At 39.2% G+C, this 26366-nt stretch overlaps 1 protein-coding gene across 2 annotated transcripts in view; it reads right to left on the bottom strand.

Annotated features, from left to right (window-relative positions):
• The window catches only part of SDK2 (sidekick cell adhesion molecule 2), a 442394-nt gene that overhangs the window by 44639 nt on the left and 371389 nt on the right, over window positions 1–26366 (bottom strand). Inside the window, exons 33-40 of one of the 2 annotated variants that reach the window (XM_074224650.1) lie at window positions 24976–25101; window positions 24028–24163; window positions 20614–20670; window positions 17894–17995; window positions 17566–17681; window positions 8435–8621; window positions 6286–6423; window positions 3714–3875 (exon numbers count right to left, since the gene is read on the bottom strand). In XM_074224650.1, coding sequence (XP_074080751.1) covers window positions 3714–3875; window positions 6286–6423; window positions 8435–8621; window positions 17566–17681; window positions 17894–17995; window positions 20614–20670; window positions 24028–24163; window positions 24976–25101 — 1024 coding nt within the window. The remainder of the gene's footprint in view (window positions 1–3713; window positions 3876–6285; window positions 6424–8434; window positions 8622–17565; window positions 17682–17893; window positions 17996–20613; window positions 20671–24027; window positions 24164–24975; window positions 25102–26366) is intronic. The other variant, XM_074224651.1, reaches the window with a different exon arrangement.

The following is a 26366-nucleotide window of genomic DNA, read 5'->3' as shown; positions in this document are numbered from 1 at the left end:
TATATTTAAGTATACACTTAAGTGCATGTTATCTCAAGTCTAGAAATAGAAAGGTCAAGGGAGGAGATGGTAGTGGTGCTATTGCATATACTCCTCTAGGGGAGGAGGTGGGATGTGACTGAAGCCACCATTGCTCATATAGGTAGGCAACTAGGTGGTGCTATATTGCACAGAGTAGCAGGTCTAAAATTGGGAAGATAAATCTTCCCAAGTTCAAAACTGGCCTCAGATACATACTACTCTTTGTGATCTTGGGCAGATTACTTCCCCTTTGTGTCTCAGTTTCTTCAGTCCTGGTAAGATGAAGTATATGCCTAGGTGACCTCTAAAGTGCCTTCCAGGTACAAGTTTTATGATTCTATAAAGTCTGACTTTGAGCAAAACTTTATGGGATTCAGTTTCCTTAGCTGTAAAATGAGGCAATTAGACTAAGTCTAAGATTCCCTTCCCCTCTAAGATATCTTCAAGATCTCATTTTAGAATGCTTTTTGAGGGAGGGAAGTAAGTATTTCTTAAGCACTATACGAAATGCTTTACAAATATCTCATTTGATCCTTAACACAACCTTGTGAGGGAGTTGCTAATATTCTTGTTTTAAAATTGAGGAAATTGAGGCTGACAGAGGTGAAATAACATTCCCAGGTTAAGTGTCTGAGGTCCAATTTGAACTCAAGTCTTCTGATTCTTTGCCTAGAACTCTATCCATTTAGGATATGTCTATGATTTGTGTTCAACAGGAAAAGGAGGTGGGCAAGTCATTCAGCAAGGGATAACAGGTGGTAAGGCCAAGGTCTGCACCAATATCCATAAAATATTTATAGAACTAAAGGAAGACTTTCACTTCCTGGGCAAATTCTCTGTAGAGGGTTTATGGAAAGATATTATCAAGAATATACAACAGGATGAGAAGTGTGCATGGGTAGTGGGATTGTGGGATTTTTCCTCATGCCTGGACCTGGAATCAGAAAGACCTGAATTCAAACTCTAGAACATATTAGCTGTGTGATCCCGAGCACGATACTTAACCTCTGTTTGGCTCAGTATCTTCATTTGTAAAATAGGAATAATAACAGTTCTCCCTCCAAGGTTTTTTGTGAGGATCAAATGAGATAATACTTGTGAAGTGTTTTGCAAAACTTTGATATAAATGCTAGCGATATAAATGTTGCTATTATTTCTGATAATAAGTCAGCAATGGGTCAGATAATAAGAATGGAGGCATTATTCATGATAATAACTCACCAATGGGTTGGACAATAAGAATGAAGGCATTATTACCAGAAAGTCACTTAGAAAAATACATATATTGGAAAAAATAACCAAAAGCAAAATATCATGTTAATCTTCCTCAGTCTATGATGGATTTAGTAAATTTAATAAGAGTATGTTAAGTCCAACAAATACTCAGTACAAACTCATACTGTAATTATATTTTTATTGTAATACTAACAAGCACTTTCTTTCTCATTATCATGGATTAGTTTATCCGAGGAGCTGATGCTACTGAAGGTAAAGAAAATACTTTGTCTTTGTGGATGAGACAGAAGATAATGATGTTTCCAACTGGTTGTAAGAAGGTGGGAAGCAGGCCATTAATGAATGGGCAGGAGAGGAGCCAGAAGGGGCAGCCTCAGAGTAGACTCTGATTGCTGGTGTATCAAATCCTTATTAAACTGAAGTATTTGGGGATGGTGTTGAATTGAGTAGGGTAGGGTAGAGGAGGGGGCTTGGGGAGAAGTGAAGAAAATGCTGTTGATGTAGAGTACCAAAGATAAACTTGGCACATTTTACAAAATCTGGAGGTCAGGTTAAACATGGAAAAGTTGCCCAAGTCTGGAATGTTACTATTTAAGGACTGGTAAGTCCTGGAAGTCACAGAGGTGTCAGTCACAGGATTCCAGGACTGATTATAAATTTAGAGTTGGTCCAATCCTTTCATTTTGTAGTTGAGGAAACTGAGGTCAAATGGGAACCTTCAGAAGTTGGTAGTTGATAATCATAAGATCACAGATTTAAGATTCAAAGTTACATCAGAGGCAATCCATTCTAACTTCTCCTGCTTCATTTTACAGGTGGAAAAATCGAGATCAAAGTAACCCTAGATAATAATGTCCAATCCTTTTCTCTTTCCCAAAATTTAACATCCAGCTCAACCTATGTTTCTGGTGTTATTATGGCAGAGAAACAGAAGGTAGTAGAGGTATAGGGTGACAGTCTATTGGATGGGTTACATGTTTTTGACATCTCAGATCATGGCGGCCTCAGAACATAGGGTGAGATTCAGGGGCTGGGCAATCCAGAGACAAGGAAAGTCACACCAGGCATACCCTGACCTCTCTTCAGATTAGAAATTTCTGTCAATGTCTAAGACCATTATTGGAGATGGGAGGGAACAGGAATATACTTCTGAAAGAGAGAAGCAGTTTATACTTAATCCCAGATACCTTTTCTCTTGTTTTTTTTTCTTTTTTAAAAGACCAACATTTGGTACTTCTAAGCTGGTACATTTACATCCCTCTAGTTAAAACAAATTTTTTTTTGTGTGTGTGTGTTTTTATTCTCCCTTTCCCTTTAGAGGGTTAAACAGTCTGGGACACTTTATGTTTTAGTCTAAAACAAACTTTTCCTGCTTGCATATTACTTGTAGGCCTGCCCATTGGTCAGTCTTTTTCCTCTTCCTATTGTTTGTAAGGGAAGTAAGTGGGCAAGTTGGCTTGGCTGAGCAGTGCCATGGATTTTAGGTGCTTGGGTTGGGGTCAGATGAAGAAGAGGCCTATATAGGAAGCCTCCAGAGCAAGATTCTCTTTCTTCCAACCCAGCGAAGTTCCAAGAGAGCCCTGGGGACCAAGCTACAGTTCTGTGAGAAAGGGATCGGAAATGGAATGTGATCAGAAACCCTCCCAAAAACTGGCCTGCCAGAAACAATGCAGTAAAATAAACTACACTGTAGTAAAAAAGCAATGGAGGTAATAGTTGGAGGCTTGACTCAATTTCTTTCCATTGGTATTGATTTGGGTTCAGATTACTTATGCAGTGGAAAGATTAGAAAGTTTCTCTTTTTGGAAAAGAATATTGCCTGTAATACCTATCTATTTGGAGTCAAGGGGACTCAGGTTCAAATCCTGGTTCTGTACCTTATCACCTATGTGACCTTGGGTAAATCTTTCTCTCTAGGCTCAGGTTTCTTAACTGAAAAATGAGGAGTTTTGACTAGTTGATCCCTTGGCTCATTTTGGTTCTAATTCTTCTATTATTTGGTGAATTTTTAGCTTGAATTCAGAATGTGTAGGCTATTCCCTCTACTACCTTCTGTTTCTCTGCCATAATAATGCCAGAATCATAGGTTGAGCTGGATGTTTTTCTTTCAACCATAGGGATCATTCTTCCTATCAACTATCACAACCTTTTGCTGATTCCTTGGCTTTGGGGCAGGATAGGACTTACACATAGAATAAGGGGCATAGGACTTGGTGACTTGGATGGTTGGATGAGGTGACATTTTATTTTCATTTTTCTAGGAGAGGAAGCAACGATGGCATGAGGCAATGGACTCTGTCTAATACTTTGATAGTTTGGATATTTGTCTATTCCATGTGGAGCCTGGAATCTCTTCTTGGGGTTAATTGGACCTCTTCCAACTTTCCTTGACAAAGATTTCAACCCAAAGGATGCCTCAGGTGGGAACAGCTGGGGCTTAGATGGCTTTTCCTTACCTTCTCCTGGCCCTGTGGTGATGTTAGCTTCTATTTCTGGTCCATAGGTGAAGGTCTTGGCCCGGATTCGGAATCTATAAGTCATCCCCTCTGCTAGGTCCTTCACTTTCAACCACAAGGGGCTGTTCCCCTTTACATCAACTGTCACGATCTTGCTGACCCCTGTGGATTGGGCCAAGCACAAAGAATGGAGATTATAGGAGAAGTTGCCCTGGGGTCTGTGAGGAGGAACTGTACTATAAGAGGAAATTTGATATAGAGGAAAGGGAAGGGAGGTGAATCAATTAGAACATAATCTCTCTGAGGACAGAGGAGCTGTTTTGTCTTTATGATCCCACTGCTTAGAATATAGTCAATGTTCTGGGAGCTATTTCCTTTTCCCCATATTTCCTCCCCTTAGGATCAGGGAGACAGAATATTGAATGCCCTCCATCATATCTAGTAGCAGTTAGCAGGCACTGATCATAATAGAAGTGAGAGATAAAATATAAGATTTTTGCTGAGCTAAAATGTACCACATCTAAGACTAAGAGGATATCATTGAATTTGCTTGAAAGGGATTCATATCTTTCTTTACTAATTATTTATTATGAGAACCTAGGTCAGAATCCTGTCAGAAATCCTGAAACTGAAAAAGAAACCTACTTGGACCTCAGTTGCCCCTCTTGGGAAAGAATAGGAATCAAAAGTACTTGGCCAAAGGTTAAGGAACTGGAGTGGGTGAGGATGGAGGGCTTTTAAAATGTATAAGAGTAATTACTCTTAGATATCAATTATAACTGAGGCCCCTGGAGAGAGAGAGAGAGAGAGAGAGAGAGAGAGAGAGAGAGAGAGAGAGAGAGAGAGAGAAAGAGAGTGATATTGGAAGGAAAGGGTGAGGGTGAAGTTCTGCAGCAGAATCCTACTACTGATTCATTTGTGGGGACACAAGCACAATGCTCCTGAGAAATCACCCAAGTCAAAGTGCTTTGAGATCCTCTGCAGAGAGCCTTTCTGGATGGTCTGAACAAGTGGTCACTGGCATGTGTATTTCTTCTTTGAGTTCCCATCTTGTTTTCAGAGAACACAGTCCTGATCCCCATTCCCTCCCCTATGATCCTATCTCTTTCTTGGGGCCCAGCTTCCCTTATTGTGTTCTAGAGTTCGACAATACACAGTGCTGCTTTGGAAAAGAGAGCCGTGGGCATGCAGGTGGCGGCAGGGAAGACTGAAGGGCCATTGTTTTATGGATAGGGCCCTGGGGCTGACCCAGAAATGTTGGTCAGAGGCTGCATTCCCAGGGTCCAATGGGCTCTCTCTCCTCCATGTTCTGATGAATCTTCCTAGCTGGATTCTGGGGGAAATGAGGTAGGAGGGAGTTGGGGGGAGGCTTCAGGAGAGAGAGTAATAGTGGGGTAGCACCCATCTTCAACATCCTATAATGTTACCTGGCCCAATCCTAGGCCCTTTTGGGCTGTTGGATGCCTATGTTGGCCTGCAAGAGAAATTGGACACCAGCAGATAAGAGCCAAGTCCATTTCCTTCCCCCTCAGCTTCTCTTCCCACTGGTAAGATGATTATCAATAATGAAATAATAAAGGATTTATAGACACTTGGCTTGTACTGGAACCAATTCACTCTGGTTACTGTGGGGGCAGCCATCACGACAGAGGGATCCAGCAGCTGTCCAAGGGCCACTTAGCAAAATAATGCCTGGGCTTAGAGGACAGGATGAGGAAGGATCCAAATACCCTGGTAGAAGCCACTTTGGGTAAGAGAAGTGGGAGGCTACAGGAGACAGAAAATCAAATATTCAAGGAGGATCTTTAGGTCTTTTGGAAAGGAGGAGATAACCCTAGAACAGAACCAGGAGAATGAACCCTCATAAGGCTAAGCCTGAGCAAATTGGAAATCTGAATCCTGAATAAGTTACTGCCCTCTAGATACTTTGAGTCTTCACTGTAACCCTTGAGACTTGATTTACCAGAAAATTAATAATTATGTACCATGAAATATTTGTTCAATTGTAGAAACTAAGTAATAAAAAGAGGTATCTGCACATCCTCCCAGTATCTCAGTTCAAGTCTGGCCTCAGACACTTAACTAGCTGTGTGACCCTGGACAAGCCACTTAAAGTTACTTCCTTGCCTCAGTTTCCATCCTGGAAGAATAATAGTACCTAAGCAGTGTCTGTCCCAGAGTAAGAGTTAAGTTATTACTACTACTGCTGCTGCTGCTGCTACTACTATCTTAGCTCCACCATGAGACCAAGGTTTATAAGGTTTAGGTAGTATTACAAATGGAGTTATCATAGGCTCCCTATCCAATCTCACAGGAATTCCAGTCCTGCCCATCTTCCTGAGGCTTTACTTTTTACTTAGATGAGTCTTAATTCTATTTCATTTTGTCCAATTTCCAATGAGTCATGAAATAAGGAGGCTTGGATTCTAACCCTGCTCTGCTTTAATCTTTGGAAAAATCACTTCTGCTAAGGAAGAATCCATCCATGCTAAAAGGATAAAGTGAGATCAGAGTAGCTTTGAAATCAAGTGGCTCATAAGGATACAGAGCAAAGATCAGCATTCTCACTTACCGTCCACTGGAGTGCAAGGCTCATAGATTAGCCGGTAGCCCTCAAGGACGCCATTGGGGAAGAGAGGCGGCTCCCAGGATACATTTACTGAGGTTGTGGTCAGCTCACTGAATTTGACTGTGTTAGGTGCACTGGGAGCTTTGGGAAGAGACAACAGTTCTTCAGAATTCATCCCCAAATCCTTGCATTTGCTTGTTTGATTGAGCAAAGTTCTATTACAGTTTGTGGGGGAATGCAATCATTCTTAAGGTCAGCTTTCCCCTATACTGTGGGTTTGGGATTTCTAATCAAGACCATTTCCCAGACTCTGTCTTAGGTCTTTGGATTTTGATAAATGTGGTATCCTGATATTCTGATGCCAGTGATCTGAGACCCCTGAAAAGATGAAGCACAAGGTTTCCAGTCCCTTCAACATGTATTCGGTATTTTCTTTGCATTAGGTGCTGGAGGAAGGGATTTATCCCACTCAATGGGTTTCAGTTTCCCAGCTAGAGGGGGAGGGTCAAGACTTATTGGGTACCTATGGTTATTATGGGGCAGAGATTTCCTTTGCTTTCATATTATACCTTGAAAATTCTAAGAGGGAGGGTAGGGTTAAGGGTGACAGGAAAAGAAATGCATTGGAAAAATGTTTTTTATAAGAAAAGGAGAAAAGACCTGGATCCTGGGGAAGACTCCCAGAACATCAATGGACATAGATCCATAGGTCTCTGAGGCTGCCAGGGCCTCCCAAGGAGGAATCAGAGAACCAGAGACTGGGGATCTGTTGAATGCATTCAAACCCTTCACAGAAGATGTTTTCATAGCCTCCAGACCCCTGGAGTGACATTGAAAACACAATGTCTGGGCAGCCAAGTAGGGGGAGAGGGGAAGGGGAGGAAGGGAATAAAAAAAACAAACCCAAGTCACTATGCCACCAATTCAGAAGCATGTTAGGAGACTCCAGGACTGATAACCATGGCTATTATTGTCCAGCTCCACCTTCCCACTGAATTGGAACTAGTCCCAGAGACAACTTCCGTCTCAGCCTCTGGGGAAGTAGTGTCAGCCAGCAGTCTTTGGAGGAGGAAAATTTAGTTCAGCCTAGTCTTGCCCCCCCCTTGTACTCAGGGCTTACAGGAAAGTGGAGACAGAACACAGTGTCTTCTCTCTTCCAGGAGGGTAAAGTTTCTAAATAATCAGGGAGTATGTAGTCTGCTAATTATACTAACAGGAAGGAGAAGGGGCCCAGATATTTAAAAAAAACTCAAATATAACACTTTATATTTGACTTTGGAATACAATTATAGAGATATAAACTCACACACACAGACATCTAGTATACACAGTCTTTAAAAGTCTCTACTCAGATTGTCAGTTTGGCAGATAGTAGTGGCAAAGAGGATCCCAGAAGAGGGAAAATAATCCCCCCAATGGATAACTGGATACTGATTATAATTTAAAGAAACCCCTTTGTTGTTTGGAAGCAGAAGGTTGGATGGAATCATTTTTATATCCAATTTTCTGGTACTAAGAGTCAGAAAATCAAACTTGTACTGTCCCTTCAAACTCAGTCAGGCAAAGGGTAGCTGTTGGCGAACCATATAGGGCTTGGCTTGACTGTCATCATTTTAGGGAATGAAAGGATGGGTAGTAGAGAGACAGCATAACTAGGTTGGTCATAAGGAGGTAAGGAGCAGCAGTGGGAAAACAGGAAGGATTACAAGGCAGCAGAAGAATTATAGGATGGGCAAAGCCAGGAGATGCTCAAGGTCAAGTTGGAAGAGGTAAAAGAATGAGATACACATACTGCCCAACAATTAGTTCACTATGCAGATTGCTTCTCTCTCTGGATCCTGCTCCATCTTAGATTGAAGGCTTTTTTCCTATTTTCCCTTCATTCACTGGATTCTAATGAGGATTAATATTGCCCTGGTACTAGGCATGTTTATCTCAGAAGTGAATAATAATAATAATAATAATAGTAATAATAATAATAATAATAATAATAATAATAATAATAATAATAATAATAATAATATAATCTTCCTCTTTACAAGGAGCCCAGTAACCGGGGAGGTAGGTGCTTTCTTCCTGAGCCAGAACATAATCTAGGTTCTTGAATTCCCTAAGACAAGGATGAATGTGAGGAGTATTTCTCATTGCCCACCTGCTTGTTGAGTCCGTCCCTGACTGGGGGCACTTCGTGGTCCATCACCTGCAGCATTGAAAGCTGCCACACTGATTAGGTAGGCAGTATATCCAGTCAAGTTCTTGAGCTTCACGCCATTCTCAGGCAGGAAGAGTGTTTTGAGCCGTTCTGTGCTGTTCCGTCGTTGAGCTTCCCAAAAATAAATCTGTGGGCAGAGGTAATTGGAGGGAGGTGGGTGAGGCTCAAGACCCTGAGGCTCTTGGGCTTCCCAGTTCCTATAAGGCATGAGCCTTTTGAGTCAATGAGAACAGACTTTATTTGGGCTGCTTGGGAATAGAACAAGGAGAATGAACATTTAGCCCTTTCCAGGAGTCAAAATGAAGACCTTTTCAGTGGTCTTTCCATAACCACCAGGAAGGAATATTTATTTTCCATCATGGTTACCTATAGAGGATGGCTTTGATAGACTGTGAGAGTCTGAGAGAGAAGGTACCAAATCTCCTCTTTAAGATCTGTGAAGCTCTACTACATATATTCTATTTTCTTTAAAGTGTATTTCAAATTTAACACATTAGTTCAAATACTACTTTGTTTGTCTATGGCCCCTTCTGAAATTCCTTCTACTTTCAGAATTAAAAAAGTTTCACTGATACTCCTGTTTTCTTTTCTTCTTTATTCTGGTATCAGCATTACTACTTTTCTATTCTTAATTTTCCCCTCCTGCATTTTTTTTTGTTTTTTTGTTTTTGCAAGGCAAATGGGGTTAAGTGGCTTTGCCCAAGGCCATACAGCTAGGTAATTATTAAGCATCTGAGACCGGATTTGAACCCAGGGACTCCTGACTCCAGGGCCAGTGCTTTATCCACTGCACCACCTAGCCACTGCTCCCCTCCTGCATCTTTAAAAAAATGTTAAAGCCGTTACTTTAATCAAATATAGTCAAACTAAATAAATTCATATGTTGGCCATGATTGAAAATTATTCTGCACCTCTGGTCCATCACTTCTAGACCAAGAAGGGGGAAGTGTGAAGCATGAATCTTCTGAAGTCCTGATTGGTCATTACATCACTTAGAATTCTCAGTCTTTCATAGTTGTTTTGTTTCATTGAATACAGTCTTGTAGTCATAATATAAATTGTTCTCCTGGTTCAAGCCACTTCATTCTGCATTACTTCATATAAGTCCTCCCAGCTTTCTCTGAAACCATCCCTTTCATCATTTCTTATGGCACAATAGTGCTTTGTAACATTCATATACCAAAATTTGTTTAGCCATCTACCAATTAAAAGGATCCATTTTGTTTTCAGTTTTTTGCTAATACAAAAAGAACCACTATAAATATTTTTGTACATATTAATTTTTCCCCTCTTTGATCTCTTTAGGGATATAAATCTAGGTAGTGCAAAGGTGGGGCCTGAAGTCTGGAAGACTCAACTTTTTGAGTTTAAATCTGGCCTCAGAGACTTACTAACTGTATGGCCCTGGGCTAGTCACTTTACTCTGCTGGTCTCAATTTCCTTATTTGTAAAATGAGCAGGAGAAGAAAATGGTAAATCACTCTAGTATCTCTGCCAAGAAACCCTATAAAGGGGTCATGAAGAGTTTGACACAACTGAAAAATGACTGAATAACAACCTAGAATTTATACATAGTTTAGTCACTTTTGGGGCATAGTTCCAAGTTGCCTTTTAGAATGGTTGGATTGATTTATAGTTTATCAGGAATGCATTAGTTTGCTTGTTCTCTCACTATCTCATCAACAATTGTTTTTTTTTTCCTTCCATTTCCAAATGTCATATTTGCCAAACTGATGGGTATAAGCTAGAACCTCAGTTACTTTAATTTGCATTTCTCTTATTATTAGTGATTTGAATCACATTTTTCATATTGTTGTTGGTAGTTTGCCTTTCTTATTTTGAAAGCTAGTCATTCATATCTTTGACTATTTATTAGAGAATAGTTCTTGTCCTATATATTTATATACCCCCTTTATATCTTGAATATCAGTCTTTCATCAGAAAAATTTATTGCAAGGATTTTTTTCCTGAGTTAAAATTAGTTTTTGTCTGATTCTAATTGCATAGATTTTGTTTGTGCAAAAACTTAAATTTTATGCAAAGGACTATATTCTATTTCTTATCTTCTCTATCTCTTAAATTGTCAAAGACTCTGCCCTTATCTATATTTGTGAAAGGAATTTTATTTCCTTTTCTTTTAATTTGTTTATGATATAATTTTTTAAGGTTTTTTTTGCAAGGCAAATGGGGTTAAGTGGCTTGCCCAAGGCCACACAGCTAGGTAATTATTAAGTGTCTGAGGCCAAATTTGAACTCAGGTACTCCTGACTCCAAGGCTGGTACTCTATCCACTGCACCACCTAGCCGCCCTGATATAATCTTTTATATCTAAACCATGTATCCATTTGGAGTAGCTTATTGTGCTACATGGTCTCAGATGTTGGTCCACATTGAATTTCAGTCTTTTTTCTGGTTTTCCTAGCAATCTTTGTTGAAAAGTGAGTCCTTACCCTAGTACTTGGATTCTTTCAGTTTCAAGTTCTCATGTTACTTTTCTATTTTAAAAAACAGTACAAAATAGTTTTTGATTACTCCCTTTGTGGATTAATTTGAGAGCTGGTGCTGCTAGGCTCCTTTTCTTCCCACTCGAAAAAAATAAAAACAAATTCATCCACAGAGGGACAAAAGGTTAACTATTTCAAGAGAAATAATTTATTTTTTAAAGTTATATAAAGTAATACTTTAGAAGTTTGATATGGCATGAAAATGTAGAGTAACTGAGTTGGTATTGTTATTTAAAAATTATACTATACTCCAACCACTAGCAACTGACATTTCCCTGACTTTCCTTGGTTCTAGTTTGTTTCCTGAAGTTTGCCTTGGTCTCCTACCTTTAACTGAATATGGTTTCTCTCTCTCTCTCTCTCTCTCTCTCTCTCTCTCTCTCTCTCTCTCTCTCTCAGCTTCAATGGTTAGAGGAGCTTCTTCCCATTTTTCATCATTTCTTTTTATCATAGTACTATCTGGAATCCTAGTCAGATATATTTTGCTGGACTTTTCAGCACTTTCCCATCTGGAACCCCAAAAAGCTGCATAAACCTTAGTATTTGTGATTCCAGAGCTCTGAAAGGGGCCACAGGCACTTCCTCTATAAAATGAAGGGGATAAACTTCATGCTTTTTAATGGCAATTCATTCCAGGTCCCAAAGTCTATGAATCTCAACCTCAATAATAAGGGGTAGGACTAGAGGAAATTGAAAATAAGTTTTCAATTTCAAGTAATCTGACGCCACCTGCTGGCTCAATTGATCTTCACCATACTAGTCAAAGGGTTTGGATTTTGTTTCCCAAAGGCAGCAAGCAGCAGAAGGACCAAAGGATTTGTTTTCAGCTGGCAAGTGAGAGAGCAGGACAGGTTTCTTAGGACTCAACCTGTTACAGTAATTGAATCTTCCCTTTGATAAGCAGCCCAGAAACCAGGCTGTTGTTGTTCAGTTATTTACAGTCTTGTGACTTGGGCTGACAAACCCAACAAGAAGACCCTGATGTTGGGAAAGATGGAAGGCAAAAGGAAACAGGGAATGGCAGAGAATGAGATGAACAGACAGCGTCATGGAAACAATGAGCATGAACTTGGACAAATTTCAAGAGATAGTGGAGGATAGACGGGCATGGGGTCATGAAGAGTCAGACACAGAAACTATTGAAGGGCAGAAATACTGAGTGGTTTGCAGACTGGGACTTGCCAAGGGTCAAACAGTAAGTGTCTGAGGTCAGATTTTTAACTTAGGAAGAGGAATCTTGACTGTCAGGTCTGGAACTCAATCAATTGAGCCACCTTGCTGTTTCCATTGCTCCCTCATAGACCCTTCTCTAGAGATATGTATATTGTATATCTCTAGGTCTTTATTAATATTGGAGCATGTGAATACATACATGAGTGTATGTGTGTGGTGTATAGGTATTTGTTTACATCTGGAGAGCATGCCAAAACATCAAACATCATCTTGCTGACAAAGGTCCCTATAGTCAAAGCTATGGTTTTTCCAGCAGCAATGCATGGCTGTAAGAGTTGGACCATAAGGAAAACCAAGTTCTGTAGAACTGACACTTTTGAATAGTGATGCAGGAGAAGATTTTTGACAGTCTCTTGGACAACATGGAGATCAAGCCAGTAAAAGCTTAAAGAAATTAATTCAGGCTAATTCACTGGAAGGTCAAATACTGAAGCTGAGTCTTAAATACCTTGGCCACATAATGACAAGAAGGGCTTCATTGGAAAAGACCCTAATGTTGGGGAAAATGGAAGGCAAAAGGAAAAGGGGAATGGTAGAGGATGAGATGAACAGACAGTGTCATGGAAACAATGAACATGAACTTGGACAAATTTCAAGAGATAGTGGAGCACAGAAGGGTCTGGCAGACTATGGTCCATGTGGTCATGAAAAGTCAGACATAGAAATGACTGAATGACAACAGCAGCAGCAATAATTTTATATTAGTGTTTGTAACTCTCAGTGTGGATGGATCTCACAGCCAATGTCTGATTTGAGTACTATGATATTTTCAGATTCATTCATTGGCTAATAATGTCCATTTGGAAGGCTAGTAGTCCCAAATCTGATTGATTAACATTATCTGGGGAATATTAAGAAAAAAGAGGCAAAATGTCAATGTGCTATGGAGGATAGAAAATGGGACCCAAAAGGTCTGGTTTCAAAGCTTACCCCTATCATTTGTTAACAGTGGGCAAATCATTTGCCTCCTCGGAGTCATGATTTCTTTACATGTAAAATGGGGGTAAAAATTACTGTGTATTTTATTTTATAACCTTTTAAGATTTTAGAGCTTGAGTGAGATAATTTATCTAAAGTATTTTGAATTTTAAGGCATTAGTTTAATAGTCCTTATTTTTATTATATTGATGATTGGCTGTTTTAACTAGCATTAAAAAGGAATTGGCTAATGTTAAAATCAAACAATTAAACAATACTACCTATTTTACACACACCTTTGTACAAAAATTTTTATATTTGTGTTAGTGGACAATATATGCACACAGAGATCCACAAGCACATATGTAACCACAAACATACACACATATATATATATACACACAGATACACATATATGAGATCTGTATCATCACATAATTACATATAAATATCTGAAGGACTTCTTATTGCACTAATAACTCATACCACCTTGATTCTATATTGTTTTATATTATGCATTTTTATAGCTGTTTCGTGTACATAGAACTAGACCCACATCATCTCTTTCTAGAGGCACTTGGTTCAGTAGATAGATTGTTGAGCCAGAAGTCAGGGAAGTTTGAGTTCAAATCTGACCTCAGACACTTACCAGTTGTATAATAACCCTGACCAAGTTCACTTGGCTACCATCTGACTTAATTTCTTCATCTGTAAAATGAATATGATAAAAAGAATATCTACTTTGCAGGGTTTTTGTGAGGATAAAATGAGAGAATCTTTGCAAAAACTACTGGCACAAGGATGCCATATAAATTTATTTCCTTCCCTTATATTCCCTATAGTGCCTAGAACAGTGTTAGATTCATAAGGGAACTTTAAATAAAATTCTTGGAGAGAGAGAGAGAGAGAGAGAGAGAGAGAGAGAGAGAGAGAGAGAGAGAGAGAGAGAGAGAGAGAGAGAATGGAAGTTTATGTCTCAATGTTTGCCTGTGAAATTTCCATTCTTTAACACCTTGCCAGGCTGGTGGCTGCCCAACTGTTTTTGGCTCTTTTTCACTCCAATGCATGGATGGCATATGCTATAGTCACAGTGTTTGTTTTTCCCAGCTGCCACTACCAAGTCTTCCAGGGTGACACCTCTAATGATGTCATATGTCCTTATGGCTCTCTTGGCCAGATGCCTTCCTCGAACCTCTGGAGGGCAAGAAACCCCAGAACTGGCTCTGGTCTCCATCCAATGAAAGGTATGTTACGAACTGAGGCTGGATGCTAACAATAGGAAATGAGTCTGTTACAAACAGCAACCTAGTCCAGTGGTTTGGCTCATTTCCTTTGTCCACAGAAGGTCTGAAAATGGAAATAGCAATCAAGAATTTGACAAAGCTGCCTCAGAACTTGAGGCTGTCTCTAAAAATGCCAATGAAGAGGGGAGGAAATAAAAGTCTAAGAATCAAAAAACCTGGGTTCTAATTCTTTTACCTAATTTGTTTAAAGTGCATTCTAACTCTTGATCTGTATATCTCTGATCCCCGTGTCCCTGCTTTCCCCCACTACACTCAAATGTTTTTGCCCAGGAGAAAATACTTCTGTTTATAGTTCTATGGAAAGGGAGAAGTATGGGCTTTGAATCTTTGAGCTTTAGGATGAAATGTTTTTTAGCTTCCTAATCTTTAAAATGGGGTCAGTATTCTTTGTCATACCTACTTTATGTAAGTTTACATTTCTACAGAGACTTATTTTAAGACTTGGTATTCCTTCCATCTTGCCCAGGCTCAAAAGTGCACTGGTTACTCACAGGCTTAAATCCATCAATGATTAGCATGCAGGCTCTGACCTGCTTCATTTCTGAACTGGACTGGTTCACCTCTCCTCAGGCAGCAATCTCCTTGCCACTTAGTCCATCCCTTCTATTCCTCAGAGCTCAACATATAGCTGCTAGGCTTATTTTGGACACCATAATTTCCTTTATGCTCACTGTATATTAGATCTGTCAATCTCTCAAGGAAAAAGGATTGTAAGCATAGGCTTGCATGCTCAGCTTCTCCAGGACTTTAAATGAACAAAGCCCAGAAAAGTATATTACCCACAATAACTCTGTGAAGTAGGTAGTGTAAATATTATTTTCTCCATTTTACTGGTAAGGAAACTGAGATTTGCATACATGTATAAATACATATTTTATATAAGTATACACAGATATATAAAATTACATATATCTCCTGCTCTTTATTTTTTGTACAACAGGAAGCTAAGTGGTGCAGTGGATAGAGAACTAGCCTTGGAGTCAGGAGGATGGGAGTTCAAATCCAGCCTCAGACACTTGACTCTTACTTAGCTGTGTGATCTTAGGCAAGTTGCTTAACCCTGATTGCCTCACAATCAGGGCCATCTCCAGTCATCCTGATTCACATCTGGCCACTGGACCCAGATGGCTCTGGAGGAGCCCAGACCACCCTCACTCAAATACAATTTATGTCCTTGTCATGGCATCACCTCCCTGATGTTGTGGTCTTCAAAAATGAAGGAAAAACATTATTTTTAGTATAGGATATGAACTGAAATTTGCTGTAATGAATTTTGGATTGTGTCATTATCCTAATTATTATTATTGTTAGCCAAATAATAATATCTCCAAAGGGTCTTACAGTGAGTATAGAACCTCATTTAAGCCCTTTGGGAACACAGAATCACAGAATTTAGAGTTGGAAGAGGCCTTAGAAATGACTTAGTACAACCCTACCTCCCACCATATACAAAGGAAGAATCTGAGGATAAAAGGAGGACATGATATATCCCAAATCACTTATCTGGTAAGTGGTGGAGCTGGAGTCTTCTGACTCCAAGCCATTGCTCTTTCCATAATGTTATGCTTTCTGTCCAATGCTGTTTTCTGGTTTTGTACCAGATCTGCAAAATCTCTTTGAATTGGGGGTTCCCAGGTCAAAGGTGTTGGGGAGCATATGCCTTTGTTAAGAAATGGGTCAGTGGAAGCCCAGGAAGGACTTCCCCTTCCCTCACAGCTGTAGCTAGGATTATTTTCACCTGAGGAAAAACTAGTTGGTTGTAGGTTAGAGAGAAAGTAGGGGATAGAGGGAGGACATATTATCTTAGAAGTCTAGATTTAGAACTGAAAGGAAATCCAGAGGTCATCTAGGCCAATTTCCTCATTTTACAGTTGAGGAAACTGAAGCCCGGGAAGTTAAATCCTTTTCCCCCAAAATCACATAGACTAGTAAATAGTGGAGCTGGGGTTTGAACCCAAGTCTGCTGACTCCAAATTAGGGTTCCTTTTTACTAAACCAAATGTTTTATTTTATAGATGCAGAAAGTGCAAACTGTCTTAAAAATATTTGAAAGCTATCATATGGAAGCCAAGTTAATTTGGATCAACTTGGCCTCAGAAGCTAGAACTATGAGCAACATGTAGAAACTATAGAAGACAGTTTTACATATTGGATAAGAAGAAACTTCCTAACAATGAGAACTATCCTCAATCTGAATGGGCTGTCTCCTGGTATGACTGCTTCTCAACTAGGTTTTGGGGGGGTGTTTACAGTTGAACCTTTTATAGGTCCCTTCTAGCTCTGAGATTCCATGGTAACTTCCATGATGAGACATTGGAGGAGGACTTGAATAGAGAAACTGGATGGAGACTTAGAAAGAGGACTAAAGAACTGAACCTAGCAGCTCCTAGTTGAGGACAAGAGGGGAAGGTCTCAAGAATTGGGAAACTTTATGGGGGAATATGAAACCGAGGTAAAGTTCATGAGTCCTTCTTCAATCCCACTCCCCACATCAGAACCAGGTTAACTCATCTATGTATTAGTCCTTCAAATATATTTTTTCTTCAGATATTTTAAGTCAGCTCTCATCCTGGTTTTGCCAATAACTATCTTTGCTGTTTAGTTGTTTATAGTTATGTCTGATTCTTTGCGACCCCATTTGAGGTTTTTTTTGCTGGAGACACTGGACACACACACACACACACACACACACACACACAGACAAATACATACACATGCAGAGATGCTTCCCATTTCCTTCTCCAGTTCATTTTAAGGGTCACCTAACTAATAAATTTCTGAGGTCAGATTTGTACTTCTTGACTCCAGGTCCACTATATTCATTGAAACATCTTGAGTAAACCTAGGCAAATCACTTTTCCAGTAGCAAAACCCATCTAGACCCTAAAATTCTTCAATGGTGGGGATGTCCCTCCTCTCTAATCTGGGATAGAAAACACCTGAGAAGTCTTTCACAGTTAAAATCCTTCAGATCATTCTATAGATTGTTATGGCCTTGGACTTTTTCCTTATCTGACTTCCTGTACTCTGCCAAAGAACATTATACATATAATATACATATACATATAATATACATATAATATACATTATACATATAATTATACATATAAACCTTATAGCCTTGGATGTCACCATTCTGTGCCTCCAATGGAGGTGGTTCCCATGTCACATCCAGTTGTGTGGCTGTGGCACCATGGACAGCTACATTTTGTGGGGGCGCAGTTGGCACTAGAAGATGAAGAGAAAAAAATGAGGCTGATTTGTGTGTATTTGTGAGTGCTAGACTATGTTGAGGGACAGCCCAGAGTGGGTAGGGTTCCCTTACTGTCCTATCTTAAAAGGAGGCTGGGAAAGGACCAAGGATAATCTGGCATGGAAATGTGTGCAGGGGTGGCACTAGGAAAATGGGGGAGGGGGAGAAACCATTTCACTTTACTCACCTGCCTCTCCGACAAACACTTCCTGAGGTGAACTGGATGGTCCCTCCCCTACAGCATTGTAGACACTCATCCGGATCTCATATCGTTTGTGTTTACTTAGGTCTGAATGGAGATGGGGTAGGGTGGGAGTTGGAAGAAGAAACAGAAAAATCAATGTGAAGCTGTGTGAGTGTGTGTGTGTGTGTGTGTGTGTGTGTGTGTGTGTGTGTGTGTGTAGGGGGTGTGCTCTGGTCACTCAGGGTATGAGTTCAGCTCAAGTAGAGATGAGAAAGGGACCAGCCTGTAGTTTTGAGTTCTGATGGAGCAAGTCAAATGGTGAAAGCAGCCCAGGGGATCCATTTCAGTCTCATGAAATTGAGAATAGCTTTTCTTTTCTCTGGACACACCTTGGTTTTGCCTATCCTCTTCTTCCTGCTTCCTCTATCATTCCACTACAATGTCTACTCTAAAAATTCATATTCTTCCCCAACTACAGGGAATGTGCTGGTAAATATTTAATAACTATCTGGGGTGGAAGAGGGAAGGAAGTATGCACATTACATACTTTAAACTTTCATTTGCATTTAATATTTTCTCTAATATTTTCTTAAGTCTTAACAGTAAATGAAACAATTAAAACAAACCCCATTTGTTGTGTTTTGACTAGTTTCAAGGTGTAAAAGCTCACTCTCAAAATTTAACAATCCACTTTCAAGAGCTGGGTCCAGCATACCTCTGCCCAACCAGTTATCTATCTCCTGTCCTACCTAGGGATCCTGCCAAAATTTGTATCTCAGCCCCTTTCTAGGTTTCTCAAGTTTTTTTTATTCTTTGTTTCTTTATGCCATATATATATATATATATATATATATATATATATATATATTTTTTTTTTTTGTAAGGCAAATAGGGTTAAGTGGCTTGCTCAAGGCCACACAGCTAGGTAATTATTAAGTGTCTGAGACCGGATTTGAACCCAGGTACTCCTGACTCCAAGGCCGGTGCTTTATCCACTACGCCACCTAGCCGCCCCAATGCCCCCTTATATATTACTGGATAGATTTCCTGATAGAAACTGTAAGCAGGTCTGAATCTTAGCACTTTTTGAAGAACATTAACAACAACAATAAATAAAGGTAGAAGGAATGAAAAAGGAAATGGAAATGAAAATTTGTCTGAAACAAGAGACCATTCCCTTATATTATCTGTCCAGGTCCCTATCAATTTTGGCCTTCAGAAGTCATTAGAAAGTGGGAGGAGAGACTTGGAAAGGATGGATAGATGGGTAGAATTTCTGAACCCAGTGTCAAGATTGTGGTACAGAATGAACAAATCAAGGTAGAAGGGTCCATGGACCCTTCAAGGGGATTGTGGATAGATTTTAGGAGGAAAAAAAGATAACCTTTTGTTTTCACTAACTTCCAAATAAAAGTTAGCATTGTCTTTAATTATTTAAAAATATTATTCTGAGAAGGAATTCATAGGCTTCCCCAGACTACCAAAGGGGTCCAGGACATAAAAAAATGATGCACTAAGGGGTCTCACCAAAGGCAAGTATATGAGGCTTGTACCAGAGAATTCCCTGATAAATGCTATTCTCAGAAACAGCTCAAGGCTCGGCAAATCCCTTAAACCATGTGGTTTCATGTGTATGATGATACAGTGCACAACCACTCTGATCTCTCTTCTTTTTTTTTTTTCACCAGGGGATAGGATATATGTGTTTGTGTGTTTGTGTGTGTGTATGTGTGTATGTGTACATGTATGTGAGTGTGTATTTCAGTTTACATTTGGTGGAGAGGATTAGAGGAGAATTTTTATGATTAAACAAATCCCCAATGTTTCCACTGAAGATTTTGACTTTAATTGGAAAAAGCCATGAGTGGTGATGGTAGAAATGTTTGGGGTAGGATTTGTTAGCTGTAGCATTCTTGTGGTAGATTGATATTTCTTTTCCTACTTCCATTTCAACATTTATCTTTTTTGTAACTTTTGAGTTCCACATTCTTCTCCCTCCCTCCCTTCTCTCCCCATGACAGTGAGTAACCTGATATAGGTTTTTAATGTACAATCATGTTTACCATATTTCCATATTGATGTTTGTCCTTTATTTTCAAAGAAAACCATGATATTAAGGAGGTGATGCCCTGACATGCACGTGAATTGAATTTGAGTGAGGTAGTGCTGAGTTAAGTCATCAGCCTCATTTTCTCCTCCAGAGCTCAGTAGTTAGATATGAATCAGATGATTGGAAATAGCCCAGAATTCGAGGCAATCAGAATTAAGTGACTTGCTCAAGGTCACATAGCTATTAAGTGTCTGAGTCTGGATTTGAATTCAGGTCTTCCTGAGTTCAGGACTTCAGGGCATTCCCCATTGTGCCACCTAACTATACCCCCAACCCCATTCTTTGCAATAAGCTAACACTTTAAGTCTTAGCAATATCCATCCCCTTCAAATAACTGATTTACATCACAGTTGTGTGTAGACATTCTGATCCCTTACCTCCACAATGAATCTTCCCTTTCTAGTAGTGAAAAAACTATCAGTATGCAATATTCTGCAGCTGTGTGCCTCTCCATCAAAAGGAGAATGTTTTAACTCTATATTCAGGAATTATTTTGAACAGTGAGCTTGTTTCGGGAGAAGCTCCAGCCCCTGCCCAATAATAGAAGAGCACCCACTGGGGAAGGGATAGTGGTTCAATTTAGAGATTAGAGTGGAGAAACAAGAAGACTTACTGTCCAGTTCATATTGCGTGAGGCTGGGCCGGCTCAGGTTCCGCACAGCATACATAGCTGTTGTCAGGTGTGGGGAGGTGGGGAGGAGGGTCAGAAGGGATAGATTACATAGAGGTTAGTTTACACACTCACACTGAACATTTCACAGAGAGAAATCAATGATGCTGACGCTAGTATGGGGAGAAGGAAAAAGATGCTGGCAAATAGGAGTCAAGGATTGGAGTGGAAGCAAGAAAGGAGCAGCATGGGACTGAATGAGCATATAGACACTGGGTTAGCAGGCAGAATGAACGGGAAGCAAGGAAAAGCTTTGATGAAAGCACCCCTCACAGGTCATGATCCTAGGTCCTCAAATATCTTCTTATTTTGCAGATACAGAAACTGAGGGGCTTAGATGATTTGCCTCATATCACAGCTAAGTGAGTTGGTTGGTTGCTGTTCTCCATTCTCAAAGAGGACCAAAATGATACCACTACTTTGGGGTCATAAGCTCTGAGGGTTCTACCACAGGTCAGAACTAAGTGAGTAGGAGAGATGTGATCCATAATCAATTCTTCTGATTTTAAAACCATTCAGATTCCACTGCAACCTTTTCTGATGGATCTCCATATATTTTAAAGGTAGAGATCATTGGGCTACCCAAACCTAATGATAGGAGGAACTTGTTACAAAGTGGAGTGAAGGTAGAAGCACCAACTCTAAGAAGTCCAAGGTAGTAAAGACTAGGCTACATAAACATTATGTTAAAAAAAAAAGGCAGAGGAGGGAACCAGGATTTTGGAAATAGGAAAAGAGAGCATATGCATGCACATACATATATTGTGAATATTTATAATGCATGTATATGGTTATATGACTATAAAAATTAGATTTCTTTTGTATGGTTTATGGTAACAGTTGCATTCTTGACTTCTTGGCTATGCCACATATAAATATTCACAAAAACCTATATGATAACTCCATTGTGCTTGTTTTAAGGTTATAAAAACCCCTAATAAATCAGTTTCTTGGTACATTATGATAAATACTATATATTACAAAATCATTGCAATTTTCTTCTATAACATAGATGTAATTCTTGTTTCCCCAGGCAAATAAAGAGTCTGGGATTTCATCAGGAGAATCTCCCTTCCCTAGTGTCACAATCTTTTTATGCTTTTAGTAAGTAAGTCTTAGGGAATTGCCTAAACCATAAACAAATGACTTGCCCAATACAACATAATTAGTCAGGGTCAGAAGCAGGATTTGAACCCATTTGTCCATTCAACACTAAATTTTTATACTAGGCTGCCCAAGACTATCCTGTTATAGAATAGTATAAGTTTTTATGAGGATGAAATGTAAATACAAAGTGCTCTGAAAACATTAAAGTATAGAATAAAATGAGCTATTAGACACCTTACTATATCCCTCTTATTTATCTTTCTTAATCCACTTATCTATCATCTCTGACTAAATATGTTTTTTTGGTTTTTGCAAGGCAATGGGGTTAAGTGACTTGCTCAAGGTCACACAGCTAGGTAAGTACAAGTATCTGAGGATGGATTTGAACTCAGGCCCTCCTGACTCCAGGCTCGGCACTTTATCCATTGAGCCACCTAGCTGCCCCAACTAAATCTTTATATTTCTATATTATCTTTTGATTATTTCTATTATCTTTCTATATTTATCTAAAAATTGCTTTCTAAGTCTCTTATCAATCTCTATTTCTAATTAACTGCCCCTAATTATCTTTCTATCTTTGTCTAATTATCTATTTCTGTCATCTCTAATTTTCTAAATACCTTTATCTCTCTTTTATCTAGAATATCTATCTATGTCTATTTATATTATCTGTATCTCTGTCTAGTTATCTTTCTAGCTTAGATTATATATCATTATCTATTTCACCTTTAATTATTTTTATCTATTTATTATTTATCTATCTATTCATCTTGACTTAATTGTCTTTTTATATCTATCTAATACTCTATCTTTCTATATCTATGAATCTAACTCTAATTGTCTGTTCCTAATTATCTTTCTATCTTTGTCTGATTATATTTCTAAAAATCTCTAATTTTTTATATATATATATTTCTCTCATTATCATTTCCAATTATTTTTCTATATAATTGCCTAATTATCTTTATTTTGTCTATCATCTTTTATTATCTTTCTATATCTATGTCAATCTAATTATCTATTTCTATTATCTATCTATATATCAGGCTAGTTATCTTTCTCTTTTTTGATTATTTATCTCTATATCATTTTACTATTTGGATGCAGGCTGATGGATACTTTGGCTACACAGGACTTTTGGAGGCTTCCTAAGAAGTTGTAGTGTGGTTGTGATCCACCTTATTGGACAGGGTATCCACATCAATGAAGTGGCAGATTTGTTAGAATGTCAGTTCCTTGAGAGCAGAGATTGTTTTGTTCTTTAGCTCTGAATCTATCCCCAGCACCTAAAACAGTAGGCACTTGAATAATTAAATAATTTTTTGGGGGGAGATTCAGTTGTTTTCATCAGTGTTTGAAAATTTGTGATCCCATTTGAGGTTTTTCTGGCAGAGACACTGGAGTGATTTTGTTATTTCCTTCTCTAACTCATTTTACAGATGAGGAAACTGAGGCAAAGAGTGTGAAGTGATTTGCCCAGGGATATGTCGCTAAGTGAATAAGTGACTTATTTGGCTGCTTTTGAATTCAGGAATAGGAGTCTTCCAGATTCCAGGTTGGGCACTCTATCCACTATGCCATTAAGCATCCCCCACCAATTGATTTTTCAAGTATTAAGTTACACATTTTGTGTGTATTTGTATGTGTGTGTGTGTGTGTGTGTGTGTGTATGCTTATGTTTATGTGATAACCCCATTTTACTGGGGTCAGACAGAAAAGTCAGGTCTTACAAGAACTTTGTAAGCAGAGAGAATTATGGCTTAGATAAGGCAACAGGCTTCCTTAAGATAATGCAATTCTTTTAAAATAAACTTATTTGCTAGATTGAATCCCACTGATTTTCCAGCATATTTTGTCTGCTTTAAGACCCTTTCACCAGAGGTAGACAGCCAAGCTTTGGGGAGAGGAGTGCTCCTGAGTAGGCTGGTTTTCATTGCAAGAACCCAGAGCAAGCTGGAAGAAGGATGTCCTAGAGTTACTCATCCTGGAACAGAGGATCAAAGTGAAAGGAGGAAAGAAGGGATTGAAAGAGCTCTTGGGAATGGAGTGGGGTGGGGGGGGGGATTTCAAGACTGTCAGATAGCTGACTGGTTGGCTGGAGGAGCAGGCTGGGCAATGAAGGGATGAGTCAGAGCTTGAGGATAGGATACTAGGCATCACTGGAGTCTTGTTAGGTTTGCCTTGGATCCCTCACACCTTTTCTTCTTTCCTCCATTCCCATTACTCCCTTTCCCATGCATCTATACTCACGGGTGAGCTCAGCCCATTTTGTGCTGGGATTATTGACGTTTCTCATTGTGAAGCCTCGCAACCCTTCATAGAGCAGCTCTCGATAACGAATCCGGAAGCCCAGAAGTATCCCATTGATCTTGTCTTCAGCTGGTGGCTAGAGATGGAGGGGACCCAAGGGGGAGATATTCTATATCATATATTTGTGAAGAGGGAGACATTCCAAATCAAAAACATATAAAATCATGTGTTATCTTCCTAAGCACAGGTCTGACTATGTCAACCTCCTGACCATAAATTCTAAAGGCTCCCTATTACTTGTAGGATCAAACATTAAATTCTGTTTGGCTTCTAAAACCTTCATAACCTTACTATCTTACTATCTTCTCCCTTACTATCTTTCCATTGTTCTTACACCTTAGTTCCCTCCAGGTACTCTGTATTCTTAGGATACTGGCCTCCATGAGATTTCTCACACAAAACCCTCCATCTCTGACCATCCCTCATGACTAGAATTCCCTCTCTTGTCATCTTTGCCTCTTGGCTTTGCTAGCTTCCTTCATGTCTCAGTTAAAATCCTACTTTTTTTTTTTTAGTTTTTTTTGCAAGGCAAATGGGGTTAAGTGGCTTGCCCAAGGCCACACAGCTAGGTAATTATTAAGTGTCTGAGGTCGGATTTGAACCCAGGTACTCCTGACTCCAGGGCTGGTGCTTTATCCACTGTGCCACCTTTCTACAAGAAGGCTTTCTCCTTTAATGCAAGTGACTTGCCTTTGAAATTACCTCTAATATAACCTGTCTATATTCTTTGTACATAGTCATTTTCATGTTGTTTCCTCCCATTAGAAGATGAGGGCTCCTTGGAGGTAAAGACTGTTTTTATCTTTCTTGGTACTCCTCCCCCCAGCGAGTAGCATGGTGTCTGTAACATAGTAAGTTCTTAATGCATGTGTACTGACATGTACTTACCCCACATCCTTCTCTATCATTTGTTCGTTCTTTGAAGTATACTCTTTCTATACCCACTGGGTGGGCTGGTAAATATTTAACAACTGGGTGGTCATAGTTGAGGGAAGTATTCAGAACACACACCACCTACATTATAAACATTTTCTCCTTCACTTTCTTAAGTTCATATACAATTACAACACAAAATTCAAGCTCTGATTTCTGAAACTTAAATGCTCATGCTAAAAATTTAATATTTGGATGTCTTGAATGTATAAGATGGTCTGAGTTGGTTCTAGTTCAACCTTCTTCTCTTGAAAGGTGACAGTTGGGGCAGCTAGGTGGCACAAGGTCTTGAGTTCAAATCTAGCCTCTGACACTTATTAGTTATGTGATCCTGGGTAAGTCACTTATCCACAATGACCTCAAAAAAAGTGACAGCAATTTTTTTGTTGGGGTGGAAGTCATGAGTTAGGACTGGGGTGGGTGGTAGTAGTGGGGGATGGGGGATGGGGAAGGGTGGTTGAGGGATGGGAATAAGTTGGGCTGGGGGTGGGGAGAGGGAGAAAGCAGAAGGAGCACTGGACTTGAAGGAAGACCCATTAAGTTAATATTTATTAGTTGTGTGACTTTAGGTAAACTTCTGAAACTTAGATTCCTCCTCTGCAAAATGGGCAACATAATCCTTGCATTATTCTACTCAGAGTTATCGGGATGAATGTCACAAGAAGGGGAAAAAACAAACAGTCCCTGCCTTCAAAAAGCTTCCATTCTAATGGGGGACATAACATGCAAGCTGCTAGGTAGATAGGGTATATGCAATGTAAAGGAGAAGAAACATTAAAGGTAAGGCTATGGCAGTTGGGGAGGTACAGATTGGGGAGAGGGGAACTAGGAATTGGTCCTATGGCAAATGAAATTTAATCTGAGTCTTGAAGAAAGCCAGAGGAAACTATAGACTGTAAAATATCATATAAACTTGAACTATAGTATATGGATTCCTACTGTTATGTTTTAACATTGGAATTATCTGTTCTATGAAAATAAAAATAATACAATTTAAAAAAGTCAAGTCAAAAAGTACTTATTAAATGCTTACTTTGGACCAGGTACTGTGCTAAAAAAAAAACAAAACAAACAGAGGGGGAAAAAACAAACTCTCACAATAAGAGGCAGCATGGTGTCTAAGAAAGAGGAAGGACTTTTGCCATATGTGATAGGCTCAGAGCCATAAAGATTGGGGTTCAAGTATTGTCTTTGAGACATACTGGCTATGTGTGACCCTGGGCAAGTCACTTAATTTCTTAATAAGCATTTATATAATAATTAAATATAACTTATATGGCAATGGTAAGATAATCAGCATCTATAGAGTACTTTAAGGTTTTGTCCTACTAACAACCCTGGAGGCA

The sequence above is a fragment of the Macrotis lagotis genome, chromosome 2 (assembly GCF_037893015.1).
Source record: "Macrotis lagotis isolate mMagLag1 chromosome 2, bilby.v1.9.chrom.fasta, whole genome shotgun sequence".
Classification (NCBI taxonomy): Eukaryota; Metazoa; Chordata; class Mammalia; order Peramelemorphia; family Peramelidae; genus Macrotis; species Macrotis lagotis.
This window is presented reverse-complemented; position numbering and strand designations above follow the sequence as displayed.